Source organism: Hyalella azteca, unplaced genomic scaffold (genome assembly GCF_000764305.2).
Source record: "Hyalella azteca isolate HAZT.00-mixed unplaced genomic scaffold, Hazt_2.0.2 contig10554, whole genome shotgun sequence".
Lineage (NCBI taxonomy): Eukaryota > Metazoa > Arthropoda > Malacostraca > Amphipoda > Hyalellidae > Hyalella > Hyalella azteca.
Window position 1 is genome coordinate 66,788 of NW_025940588.1, and position 14,854 is coordinate 81,641.

The 14,854-nt window shown below is 35.6% G+C and overlaps 1 protein-coding gene across 1 annotated transcript in view; it reads left to right on the forward strand.

Annotated features, from left to right (window-relative positions):
• Nucleotides 1–4,358: 4,358 nt before the first annotated feature.
• Nucleotides 4,359–14,854, forward strand: part of LOC108665228 (putative neural-cadherin 2) — a 48,269-nt gene continuing 37,773 nt past the window's right edge. Inside the window, 5 exon segments of the mRNA XM_018151962.2 lie at nt 4,359–4,373; nt 4,836–4,973; nt 10,916–11,278; nt 11,669–12,625; nt 13,514–13,799. Coding sequence (XP_018007451.2) covers nt 4,359–4,373; nt 4,836–4,973; nt 10,916–11,278; nt 11,669–12,625; nt 13,514–13,799 — 1,759 coding nt within the window.

The following is a 14,854-nucleotide window of genomic DNA, read 5'->3' on the forward strand; positions in this document are numbered from 1 at the left end:
CACCTGCAAGACGCGCGAGCAAAGATGTCATAGCTAAATAACTTTCACTGCTAGTACCAAATTTGATTATTTTTCCTGAATTATTACCAATATTTAATACATTCCGGGGCAAGCAGTAAAAAATTTATAAATAAAATAAAAAATGGCGAGGTTCTGAAACGAACGCGAATAATTAAAAAAAAACGGAGAGATTTCAATTTTTTAGATTAGAACTTAATCATTAACTCAATTCTCAGTCCAGTTCTGCTTCCACTTATAGTCTCACTGGAGTCTTGTTTACGAGGACACTTAGCCCTCCGCCGCAGCTATCTGAGATTCCATGACCTGGCTAATACCAAGCTTATTTACAATATTTTATTTTTCAGTGATACGGAGCCTAAGAAACAAGCAATCGCATTCGTATCGTTGATTCGTGTCCCGAAATTCGTTTGGCAGCTATTAATTTGAATACTAAAGGTGTCAAGGTGTTGATATACTCATGTTCACAGCTGCAAATAAATCAAACGGGTGAAGCATATATTGTGACTATTACTGGCTTTATTCCATAATTTTTAAATTTATTCTAACTTATTAACTTCATTTTAGTCAAAGGAATAAAATTCGTTGGTTTCTGCGATGTAATAAAATTCTTAACAAATCTTAACAGCGTATTTTTCATTTTATCGCCATTAGTCATTATTGCAACGATTCTGAACATATTTTTTCCGACATTAGTGTCCGGCTTAGCTGTAATTCATGCACAAATTTTAAGAAAATTTGAAAATTTGCTGTCGAAAGTTAAACTTTCAAAGATTATGAAACATTTCGGAATCGAATCGACATTTCAACGGAAAAATGTACTCAGCCAGTCCCACCAGTTGAGCTAACGACTCCACTTCGTTTAACTGAAACTGAATTAATTTATGGCAATAAATTATCGGTGATAAACATTTTAAAATTTTGCGGTGCTTGTTAGTACAAACTGAAATAATCCGTCTTAATCAGAATAAATAATACAAAAAAAAGTTATTAATGGTAAAATGTTAATGTTGTTGCTGTAGCAACAAATGGTTGCTACAGCAATACTTGAGTATTAGTCAGTTTCATGTGGCATGAATACTCTGCTAACTATGTTCACGGATCACCGAAGTGAGTTCACCGGATGTTCACCGGATCACCAAACTCTCCATTGAAAATATTCTGGCGAGGAAGGGCAGGGTCAAGCTCGTTGTATATAAGACTGAATTCCAAGCCGGACCAAATTACTTGTTGTATATCAGTAAGACATTTAATAATACTCTAACATAGTAGTACGAGTTCCTCTTGTAGTTTTCCCCCTAGATACAACATGCACGATTTCCATCGAACTTAGTTTTCCTTTTATTTTTAAAAATTCATATTACTTAAAGTTTTCTCGTATTGCAGGTACTCTGTTGCAACAGTTAAGTTCTCACAGCTGAATAAATAGTTTATTGGTAAAATATACACCAACGTTTGAAAACTTATTCAATATTTTCGCACATAACAGGAGCCAAAGTTCGCTACAGCATCACTGGTGGCAACAGAGATGGACTGTTCACAATAGACCAGCATACTGGACGCATCACACTCGGGGCTCATCTGGACCATGAGATCCAGCACCAGGTGAGCTTTTGATGGTGATCTGAACCATGAGATCCAGCACCATGTGAGCTTATGATGGTGATCTGGACCATGAGATCCAGCACCAGGTGTGCTTTTGATGGTGATCTGGACCATGAGATCCAGCACCAGGTGAGCTTTTGATGGTGATCTGGACCATGAGATCCAGCACCATGTGAGCTTTTGATGGTGGTAAGGTTAATTTTATAGGAAGACGGAGTTGAAGAAATTATTGAAATCCTAACTCAGTTTACCAGCGCCGTTTGCAAAATTTGATTCAGAGAGCACGCTCAGATTGGAACGAATATTGGATAACAATCATATTCAAAAATATATTAGCAATTTCATACATCGAAGATTATCAGGTCCGACCACACTATATCATATCAGATCCACAATGACACTATCAATTCCGATCTGTTTTCCTGCAAGACTTGGATGCTGGTGCTGTTCATTTTAGATGTACTATTTACATACGAAGATAAACATTTTCTTAGGCTTCATTCAATCTACCGCCTCGGACTGCCAATGAGATGACAAAATTATGGTAAACATCTCGCTATTGAAACCAACATACGTAGAATATCTTTAGATGTGCTACTGCGGGAGAAGCTTTAGTTTCCAATTGCCCACATGTGTCTCTTCGTTTTAATTGAAAAAATTTTGATGAATGCGACTCCACAAACTCTAATTATTTCCATTCCCCTCAATGAAAGATTTGGAATGCTATTATGTGTACACGCGTCTCAAGCGTGATTTGCATAATTGAACGACGATTTAATTTGCATTGAATCGTGATTTTTTATTTTATTACAATTCAATGTGCATAATACGAGTAGAACATGATTTGGAACATGATTGAAATATTATTATGAAGTGTATTTCATGTAGTTATGTAGATTGTAATGTTTGGTTGTGTATAAATAGCATTTAAATACCAGACTCATGCGCTTCTAAGGCTCATCCACCCTTCATAGCAAAGGATTATTCCTCCTGAAGGAATGCAGTTTATTCCTGCAATAATTCCTCCAGGTGGAATGCTGGAAGCTTCCCAGAAACGTAGTTCGGAAGGACTGAAGACATTGCGCTTCCTCGTGAATGTAATGCGAGGCAATATTGTTCATTTCAGTCAGTTGTTGGGTAACGAATTTGAATGCAAATTTTATCAAGGTTAACCTAGAAACTCATCATTTTGCCTGTCTGTAACACAGAACGACGATAAAGTGATCACAATACTATCGCTGAAACATATACTCTTTGATACCTAAATATCGGTTTGGATATTGAGAACATCTGTACAGTGCGAACTTTGGTCTAACCTCTTAGCACGTTTCTTACTTCGGGAATCCGTGAAGTATAAATTGTGCAGTTAATAATTGTATGTTTGCCCAGATATTAAAATAAAAGAATTATATGGAAGTACAAACTGAAGGAGTTAAAAAATTTTAATAAGGGTCATTCAAATTGTATACGTGCGGAGATTTTTTCGGTGCAATGAAAATGCGTTAATTAATTATGAGTTTGACAGGCATGTGCTTTTCTAAATCTTGAAAGTCAAATATCATGAAATTTTTCTAGTAATTTCACTTGCAACAGAACTATTACATTATGAAAAACGTGTGTATTTGTCAAAATCCAAATTAAAAAGTAAGAATAAGTTTAAATTAAAAAAAGAATCTGCCACCCGCGAATATGAACGAACATGGACGATATGTAAATTAAGCGCGCGCTTTCCTAACCTGCTAATGGCGGACGCACAGAAAATGCTCGTTGAAACTGAATATTCGGCGTATTGCATTCATGACTCGCATTTGAAACTATTAATTTAATTGATTCCCATTAAACGAATTTTCGATTAAAGAAAGTTCCCGACAAAGTAGAAAATGAAATTGGCAAAGAAAAAATTTTTTAACAAAATCGTTCCAGCAGCTTTTACCTTTTTTAAAACAGCTTTTACCCTATGCTTTAGCCGTTTTCAAGTGAAATTTCGCGGCCTATTAAACATGGGATACATTTTGAAGATACTCAATTGTGAGATGTAGTTTCATGTGTCCGGACTTGGACGTGCGAATTTTAGTGATGACCCTTGACAATCATTACTGATCCTTCGATTAGCTGTGCTCCAAAACTTCGTTCCTACTGAACTGCGATACAAGAAATTAGATGAAGCCTCTAAATTAATTTTAGAATTGACACGACTGCTTCTCGCTTCTCTTGCGGCATTACATCAATTTGCATTCGCCACTAAATGAAACGCTGGCTATATGAAGACAAATTAACAATTTAATTTACCACGAAATAATTAAACAAATACATTTGAATGAATATTTTTGCGTATAAGAACAAAATTAAGTTATAATTTTATAATAATATTATGAATTATAAAGTATAATATTAAATTATAATATGAAATGAGCAATAAGAGCGTCTTGTCTGGCTAGCACAACCTGATGATCACAAATCAACAACTCAATTTGCCAGGAAATAATTAAACAAATATATATGAATGATTATTTTGCGTGTAACAATGAAATAATAAATATTCATTATATTATTAAACGAGCAATAAGAGCGTCTTGTGTGGCTAGCACAACCTGATCGTGGCTGCGGAGGCTGAGGGCGCCACGTCGCACAGCCTCGTCCACGTCGCGGCTGGCGACGTCAACGACAACGCGCCAGAGTTCCGCGACCCGCCGCCCAGCGTCATCGTCATCGAGGAGGACGACCGAGACCTGCCTATGCCCATCGTGCAGGTGCGTTTATTGCTTCGTTTTTTTAATAAAAATTAACTCCGGACGCGTTTAAATTCACAAAAAATGTCTTTCCATCATTCCGTGATTTTTTTTACAATTTAAGAATTTCAAGCTGTGGTTGGACAAATTACTTTTGCTTAATTTTCATGCTAACGCAAGTAAAAACGAATCGTGCGTCAATACTGAGGTGGGTATTTCTTTACTATGCGCGGAGACAAAAAGAAACTTGCACCAAAGCATTAAACCCAAATATTTCATGTGCGAAGCTGGATGCATCAGACAAATAATTGTAGATTAAATTTAACTCTAATCGTCCAGTAAGTAATTATGTTCATTATTAACATTGGAAAATGGTTTCCGCAAACTATGCATTGTATAAATATTCGCCCTACTCAACTGTATAACATTTAAATCAAAATATCATTCACTTAATAAAATTATGTCCTAACATTGACGACTCAGGTAACTGCCGTGGATAAAGACAGAGTAGACAGAGGGGGACTTCTGTACACGCTGACGGGTGACGGGGTAGACGGGCTGCCGTCTCAGGACGCTTTCTTCTCCATCGACCCTCAGACGGGCGTCGTGACGCAGCTCAGGGTGAGCGCTCAGCAAGTGAAATATATTATGTGACAGTGACACAACTCATTCAGTTATGATTTATTTTATCATACAATACATTGAAATAAAATTTAGCTTATGAAGCAACTCATTCAAATATGATTTATTATATCATGCAATCCAGTGAAATAAAATTTATATTATGAATCAATCCAATGAAATAAAATGTATTATATCATACAATCCATTGAAATAAAATTTTTATTATAAAGCAATCCATTCAAATCTTATTTATTATGTTATGCAATCTATTGAAATAAAATTTATATTATGAAGCAATCCAATGAAATAAAATTTATTATATCATGCAATATATTGAAAAAAAATTTGTGTAATGAAGCAATTCAATCAAAAGAAATTTATTGGCTCAAGCAATCCTTTGAAATAATTTTATGTAATGAAGCAATCCATTTAAATAAATTTTATTATATCATGACTACATTAAAATAAAATGTGTGGCTTGAACTTAACAATTCAGAGTAGGTATATATATATTTTACGAAACAACCCATTAAGATAAAATTTATTGTATAAAGCGCCCCATACATGTTATATTCATCTAGTGAAGTAATCAAATCAACCATAATTAATTTAAGTATGCAACCCATATAAATAACGTTTATTTATTGAGCAATCTTTTCAAGTTAAATTCACGCTGACTAAGATGAAGAGTTGAGGTTCTTTAAATGATTATTATCTTTTCAAAGATTTTTCTTAGCTTTAGGGACTGATGTCTGGCGCAGTGAATATGCAGGGGGAAATTCGAGTACGCATCCATATAGCCTGTCATGTCGGGAAATTACGTTTGTCCTGTAACTTAAATACATTAAATCAGAACGCGTTTAGATATAATTTTAATTTCAGCATTTTTAACATCTATGTTGCATTTAATTAGAAAAGAAATCAAGATATTCCAACCCGGGGATTAAATCGAGGATCTTTCGTTTAAAGCAATCACGAAATGATTTATCTTCAATTCACGAAAGATTTGTTCGACTGTTGCAATCATCAGTCGAACAAATCTTTGGACAACTACCGGTAAAATTAATGATCAAATCTAAGGGATTTGTTCATTTTAGGCAAGGATTAGGCAGAATGCTGCTAAGTAGAGGACGGAATGATTGTTTAAGAAGATATCCTTTTATTTATTTACGGTCATTACGTTCTTGTGGTTTCAACGTCTTAAATATTGTTTAATCCACTTTTTTCATTGGTTGGAAAACTTTTTTGACCGCCCCTTTATTAATTTTAAAATTTTAAATAGATAATAAATTTGTGTTATATCGTAGTTTCTATTACAACTTCGATTTAACACATATCGTATTGAAGACCTTATAAACCTGGATTGGATGGTCGAGCTCAATTGATATGAGAAAGTTAAAATACTAATAAGAAAAGTACAAATTATTACTAAGTGATACAATTATAATTTGTAGCAACAATTGTATTGTTGTCTTCTTTAATTTAGATTTATCGATATTTGAATCCATACAACCTCGTCTTCATGCTAATTTGTCTACCTTAATTTTGAATGTTTTTTTATGCCATGTACTTTTGTATTTTACGTAAACCTAATAAGATCACTCACCATCCAATATCTTCATTATTCTATAATTTGAACTAAATTATATATTGATTTCTTACTAATGGTTCTACTGGTCATAAATCGGCCAACTGGTTTTCAGTAAAACTAATGGACGAGAATCAACCTAAGAATCAGGATTTTCACACAGGTATTATGAATAATCAACGTAACTCAAATGAAGACATAAATTTACAAATGACATTAATTGGATTTCCTTTTCACAAGTTTTTGTTTTATAAATTTAACATGATTTCTCAAGTGAAGTGTCGTATAGCGTCTATTCATTTTGCTCCTACAATGTCCATTTCACTCCTACAGTAAATGATTCATTCAGGATCTCATACAACAATATTTTCAACAACAATATTTTCCTACCGATGGAGTAACTACAGTCACTGATAAACTCTCAAAAATTTAAAGTGGATGAACGACTGCCTTAAATTTAATTAATACTCGACCAGCGATCTGCTAGCGAGGTCAGAATTAGAGATCACATAAGTCATCACAGGCACGATTTGAATTCACCCATGCAACTAGATTGAAAATATTATTAACCTTCTTATGAATTTTGAATTTTGAATAAGTTACGTTTTGTCATAGCAGTGCTATTCATAGCATGCGCGTGTGCTATGAACAAGTGCGTTCATGCCTGTGAACATCAAGAAAGTAACAATTTAAATTTTACTTTGTATCTGAACAAAATCATCATACCTTCAGAAATATTTATCTAATTTCACTGAAAAAATTAATTCATTTTCAGTTTAATTTTTTCGCAGCAAGAAAATTAACGGAAATAATTGATATCCGAATAATCGCGAATAAGCAGTTACTCATTTAATCAGTGTATAATAATCATAAATGAATAAAATGTGTATCATCTGATTAGATGAGAGGAAACTGAAAAAAATTCATTATGGCTACATCAAATATTCCATATAATCAGTTGCTGCAAAGATTACAAACACGAATATATGATCTTTGTGTGACCTAGAGCGGCAATACCCCTAATGTATAATTGAAGCCATACCCTAATCATAGCTCTGCATCAGTTCGCGTGTAGTTCTACAGGCCCGCGCTGAAGCTTTTGTCAAGTTACGCATGAGCAGAACATGCATGACTTCGTGACATTATAACGTTATGATCACAATATAAAATGATTTAACTTCTGCTCATTGGCAATTATCAATTGACCTCAGCTTTAAGAACATTGAAAGTAACAACGTAGCAACATATGCATCTGTTAAGCAAATCTAATGCAATTATGAACTTGAATCGTGATTTAATGAAATTTATTGAATTACCTATCCAATTTAATTTGCGAAGAGGATTACCGAATCATCGAAATTTGTACAGGTAAATGAGTTTGTTGATTTATTTTCCATGGAAAGGACGGGAAGCGAGAAGCGTCATTGCATGCATATAAGGTAGCAGAGGTCGAGTTCTCTCATTCCCGTCAACGTAACGAGCGCTTTAACGATTATGCGCGATCATTTGCCCAGAGTTCGGATTACTGAGGAACTTGTAAGACCAACGGCGGTACTTAATCCAGCAGAAATGCCCACACGGCCTTATTACAATTACCGTCACTGTATTAATACAAGTACATACATGATATTTATACAAGTATTCACATGGGTCTCAGGACATGCACTTTATACCGACTTGATTGCCGGATCCTGATATATGGAATGAACCGCAGTGTAATTGTACGAGCAGAAAATGGGTTTGCGCAGGGAAATAGGTTTTGGGTGGAGAGAAATAAGAATGCAGATTTGAAACCGGATTTATTAAAATATAACTAGATAACATTTTGATTAAATTTTGCTGATTTTTTATTTTATATTCAACGGTCACAATTGCGATACATTTGTCTCTATAGGTGGCGATATGTTATCGAATATTAGCATCTTACACGGATAGAACGTTGCATTGAGCAGTGATAACTACATGACTAACGGCTTCCGGCTGAACATTAGCTATCAACAAGTTTGTGATTTTAGAACATCCAAATTCATTAATAATATTACATATTACATACGTTATTAATGTATAGGAAGTGAGGTAGAAGTGCTTTGAGGGTAAATGGGGTAAATTGATTTTTAGGGATCGCAGTAATTTTTTGTAATCTAAATCTTTTATATAAAATGTGGAAATGTTGATTCGCAATGTAACTTAGAAACGATAGAATAGACAAAATTTAGGCGAAAAATATTTTTGATCATTTTTCTCTGGTATTGCCTTCTGGTACTGGTAAAATTGAAAATTCTTGCACTTTTTAATTCCTGGCTGCATGAGCAACGCATTTTTGCATCTAATTACGCCTGTGAATATAACTAAGAACACAGAAAAGGATAAAATTTCAGGCGACTAACGGGAATTAATTTATCGTTTAAAATATTACGATTTTTCATATTTTAAGATAGAGTAATTTTAAATGATAAATACTCAGTGACAAAATATTTAATAATAATGTTGGTCCCAATTGGGAAGCTGTTAAAACATAAGAAAGCCTTGTAGCTACAGAAACTTTTGGTTCATCAAAAGTTAATTATGATCATAACGTTCATGTTGTCAAAATAATAATAATAATTTTTATCCTGTAGCAGCTACAGAATCATGGCACCCGAGTCTCAGCAAAATTTGCATACATTAAAAGGACCTCCTTGATATTAATTAAACCTTTGATAGATCATAATGCATTTCGTTTGACTAACTTATATGCAAATTATCTGACGAGATTGTTAAAAACGTTGCATTGAATCGTAAAATAAATAAATAAAACTTGTCCCAAAACTCCCTTGTCAGACATTTTTGATCAATCAAAAACTAAATTTTGGAAAACCACAATGAAAATAAACCAAACGATACGCATTTCACGCAACTTTATCACGGCAGTTCTAATCCCAACTGTGGATCGAAGCAAAATCATATTTCTTTGAGCAAGGGGGAGTAGGAACAATCTCCATGATTGATGGGGACAGATGGGGAACAGATTGTTCCCTGTGGATGATAGACAGTTTTTTTAAACACGTAACACGTCGAGTGTTCTCTATAATACAAAATAACGCTTGAATTGCTCAAATATCACTTTTTAATATCAGCCTTCATATTGCCTCGTGGCATCACAGAAAGTTCAAGTTTTTTCTAGAAAAAAATAAACTTTCATATGAGTGTAAGGGGAATCCCTGAGTGTATTATATAAAAAATATATTCCTCGAGCTGATTATTGCTGGCAACGATGGCCATTTTAATGTTTTTCTGTGATGATGTCTTAGATTAGAAATGAATGTATGAATAAAAGCAGACGAATCCTCGGGTTCCATCTCAATAAATGAAGTAGCATTTCCCAGAATAAAAACATTCGGCGCATTTTGGAAAGATTATGCCTCTTATTAACTGCAAAATACGACGTAAAATTTTGCAGTATTCCACTATGATGTTTTGAAATAATTTCATAACTTTGATATTTACGCTATTAAGAAAATAAAAACCATGTGGCGTAGGCAATTGCTTTATCTTGGCAAGCAGAGGAGCATGTGCCTAGCAGCAAAAATGGAATAGTTCTAAATGTAGAAAGTTCCAATAATTTTGTTTGAAAATGACAGGAGTTCGAATGCTCTAAACGCAATATTCTGTACCAACAAGTGGCACTCTGTGGGAGTAGCTTACTTATACGTTTGGGCTCTCGTTGACTATATAAGTGGAAATAAAAACTTTTAGGAAAATATTAGCAATAAATCAACAAGTAACAAATATTACAGACAAAAAACTTAAATTTTTGAAATTTGAAAACAGAATCCAAGTTGCACAACTAAATTGCACGATGGTAAGCAAGACAATCGTGACATGATTTAGGGTTAAGTAATTAGGTGCAAAGACTGGTGTTTCTGCCGAGTGATGTTGCAACTAACTGCTCACAATACATAAGAGAGAACTCAACACAAATGAATTAAAAAAATGTGTTGCCCCATAATTCATTAAATATATGACGTTTTATTATAACATGAAATTTGATAATAATCTTCCTTAAAATATTTGCGGAGCATAAATTCCTCAATCCTACATAAATTTATCGTGATGAACAAATGTATCCATCAGGCATGAGGAAATCGCGTAATTTTATTATTTTTAATAGTTTTACTCGTTATGGGTCGTTAAACATAATATACTCCGATCAAACCATATTATATATTTTGCATAATGAAATTTTTTAGTTCATGTCTTTAAAGCTTCTCCAGTTTCACTCTATTTACACTATAATTAAAAATGCATTAATTAGAGTCAAGTCTTTCAAGTTTAATTAAGGCTAATCTGTGAAATTAAATTTTGACCTCAGGCTCTCGACCGAGATCCTCCAAAGGGCAAGCCCACTTGGAAGTTGAAAATCCAAGTCAGTGATGGTCAAAAAAACTGGAGCCAAAACCGGGAGCCTCCTTTTTATGGAGGTGCTGAGTTGGAGGGCGCCAGCGTGGATGAAAAAATCCCTGCATATGGTGGTGACTCCATCCCAGAGGATGGAAAGCTACTACAAGAAACTGATGATGAACCTCTGCCATTTTCAACAGATGGTAGCCTAAACAGCGAAAAATTCGTTTTAAATCAAAACTACTTCATCAACTCAGGCAAAGTAAAGAGCAATTCCAACAATAAACGACACAAACGGAACGATAAAGTCAGGAAAGGCCACCGAGAAAATCAGGTTAGGATACGAAATAAATATCATCTTGGGACATTTACATCGAATTTTTCCAATTACAAGTATCATGGAGCAAGCCAATTCAATTTAGAAGAACCCACTCTGGTAAATCCGAAATCGCATTTGGAATCAAAGGCGAGGAAGAAAGTTTATGGAGGAGTTACCGGCATTACGAACAGCGACCAAAAATGGAGGCGGCGCGCATCTGTTTCTCAGCGCCATCCGAGTTCGCTCGTATATCCTACAAACATTTCCTCCAATGGGGCTACTTTAATCACGCAAAAAGCTGCTCCGCGTCAAGATCTTGGCTTGATATTGTCTCAAAAGAGAAGTCTAAAGACGGGCATTACATCGCGATACAAAGGCAGGAAATTGCGCGCTCAAACCGATCAGGTTCATCAGGAGCCTTTACCTCTGTTGTCGGAGGGTGAATCATTCAAAGGCCGTAGCGAGAGACACCTTCAATATGAGTCACGAGTTGGATACGACAACGTGACCGATGAAGTGACGCAGTTTACTAGCAACGTGACATTCAACGAAAATCTTGGTCTCCATGACAACAAGGAAGTAAAACGCTACAGAATATCCACTTCATCGCAATCGTCCTCGCAAGATAGCCAGATTAGAGACGTGATCCACGTTACTGATACAGAAGCAAAGAGAATAATTCAATATTCCCAGCCTCTCCATAAGCGGGAAAATTATTTCAGTGTCTTAAATAAAGGAACAAATCAAAGAATATCTCCTAAAAAAGACGTTGCAGCTTCTAATGTCTTTGAAGCAACGGAATTTCACGGAGAAAACGACGATCATCAGATAATTGCCTCATTATCTGAAGGTAACGTCCTGACTGTTGACTCTCCTCTCATTGGTCCGTCAGTTGAGTTGAAAGTTAACGCTGAGCTCTTAATAGGGAATAATAAACGTCGGAAACGAGACGCCGGCCCTGGAGATGCGCTTGTAAAGCAGCCCCACGTCGTCTCCCCGACCATTAGAAGCAATGCACGACTGCGAGTTGGTCCTTTTCAAGCTCCTGTTCCCGGTCTGGAAATTCAATTAGATGAAGATAATCCGTCTGTTCTCGAGGGGATAATAAACACGTCAGTGCGGGAGAAGCAGCTCCTCGAGCTTCAAACTACCTCAGCAGATGAGAATTTACGGCAGTTGGACATTAGTTCGAAATTGAGTGCGGTTTCTGAAACGACTGTTGTGAATGCCACGTGTCGAGATGAAATACACGCTAACGCCGTCTTATCGGATATTTATGAGGCATTGCGCGACCATAACGCGCCGAAAACACGATCAAATGCAGCACATATCAAACGGAGAGCTATGAGGTACGATGATCAGGTTTGGTCTGGAAAAAATGCGAAGAGGGATAAAACGAAAAAGTTTTATAAACCTCTTAATATGGAACAAGAGAACAAAGCAATGAGTTTTACCATCGAACGACCTATGAATGGAAAAAAGAAATCTACCTCATATTTAAGAGGTAGATGGAATAGGGATAGGAATAAAAAAATAGAAATCGATGGATCGGTTAGAAAAGAAAAATTGATACATCCTGGTGATATTAAAAGGCGACAATCATATTCTAATATCTCCTCGGTGCCCGGCTCAGATATAATTGAAGATTCTTGGTGGTTACCACGAAAACTTAGTCGAGAAATTGATAATGAGCTGCAATCAAGTAAAGTACACAATTTAATGCATACGATCCCACCGTCATCACGATATCATGAAGAACAGTTTGATGAGAGAGACACAAATGTGGACGAATTTAATGTCAGTGAACGTGGAGCAGAGGATGCGGACGACAAGTACAAGGGAATGTTGGTGGAGGATATTCATCTTAAATCCAAATCATCCACGGCCGGAAGTATAAAGGCTAAGAAAGATGCTGTCAATTTAAAAAATTATGAAGAAATCAGCAGCAAAAAAGTAGAAAAAGATGATTTTTCAGATGGAAGGTTGTCACGAAATAATCTGAAGCAAGATAAACTTCAAGAAATTGACCAAGAGGAGCTAAATATTTTTTCAGCCAAGTTTCAACCGTTGTTCCAAAACATTGATGATATCGTGGCGAGTGAACAAACAATTTTTTTAGACGGCTTTGAGCAAAATCAAGTGAATTTCGCCGACAATAATTTAGATGAAGATCAAGATTATTCACGAAATATTCAAATGCTCCACGATGAACCTGGTGAAACATACTCAGCAATACCAGAAAATGTCCAGTCGAACTCCCAACACAAGCGCAGCGTGCTCACAAACCAGCCTGGAATTAAACTCGATTCCGGGGGCTGCCTGGACAGCCTATACGAGGGAGGCTCTTTATCTCAGTTTAATTTGTTCGACGAATATCAGCGACTACTTCGCTTAATTGAGCTGGGGAGTGGAGTTAGGAGGAGCATCCACGTGGTCGAGACAGAATTAACTATTATTGTAAAAGACATTAACGACAACGCGCCAGTCTTTCCGAACGCCACCATGTTCGGAGAGGTCCAGGAAAATGGGCCCATAGGTGAGTCATGAAACATAGTAACGGGTAATATAAAATAATTGTTTACCTTTATCTTGGTTTTGTGCATACAAATTGAAATATGTTGGGGAGATTAGGCGTTATTTGTTTGAAAGGAATAAATTTTCAATAAAAAATTCTCAACTTTAGAAGTCGAATAAGAGAAAAGCTCCGTGCCAGGACTTGTTACCTAAAACAACCTAATGAAATAATAATTATATTGCTCACACTGAGATTATTATAGACATGTTGAAAACAGGTGATGATATATATTCATAGTCCCTTATGTGAGGCTGCCTTCTTCTCATTTGAAACAACGTTGTTTCCATTCAAATATTTTTGGAAATCTTATGTGTGTGAACAGATATAGGAAATGCCCTTTAAAATTAATGTTTCTTCGACATTGTTTGCTTCAAAAATTTCGTGCTAAAGGATGAAAATTTTCTTAAAGTTGAGTAGTGTTCGACATCTTATAAAGTTTCTGCACTACACACACAAACTTCTGCCGCATACGATTCGGAAATGAACGCAATTTGCATGGGTCAAAAGTTTCTCTTCAGAATTGTTTCATCAAAAAACTTTCTCATCACCCCTATCAAAGGTCAAAATTAGTATTAATGCATGGATATGGTTCTAGAGGTTTAATTCATTGTTCTAATGTACACGTTCACGTCAAAACGGATTATATGACGTAACTGACTGCGAAAGTGGCGGGCACATTACCGATCATGTATCGAGGCTTGGATATTTTAATGATGTTATCAGCAATTACTGTTGTCATCCAAACCCTGGTTTCAGTCGAATTACCAGAACAAAAAAAAATCGTGTTATGCTCATGGTGGCGATTGTATCAAAGATTTACGAATTTAATCCTGAATAATGATAGCGATTGATATCTAAAACTCCAATTGCCCACGATATGAGCTGTTTATTGGGCTTAATCACAAGAAAGGTTCTACACAACCGACAAACTGCCCGGTTTGGAAGTCAATGTTATACATGCCGTTAATTACAACAATAAACAAATCTGAATAATACGCTTTCGCATAGATGGAATC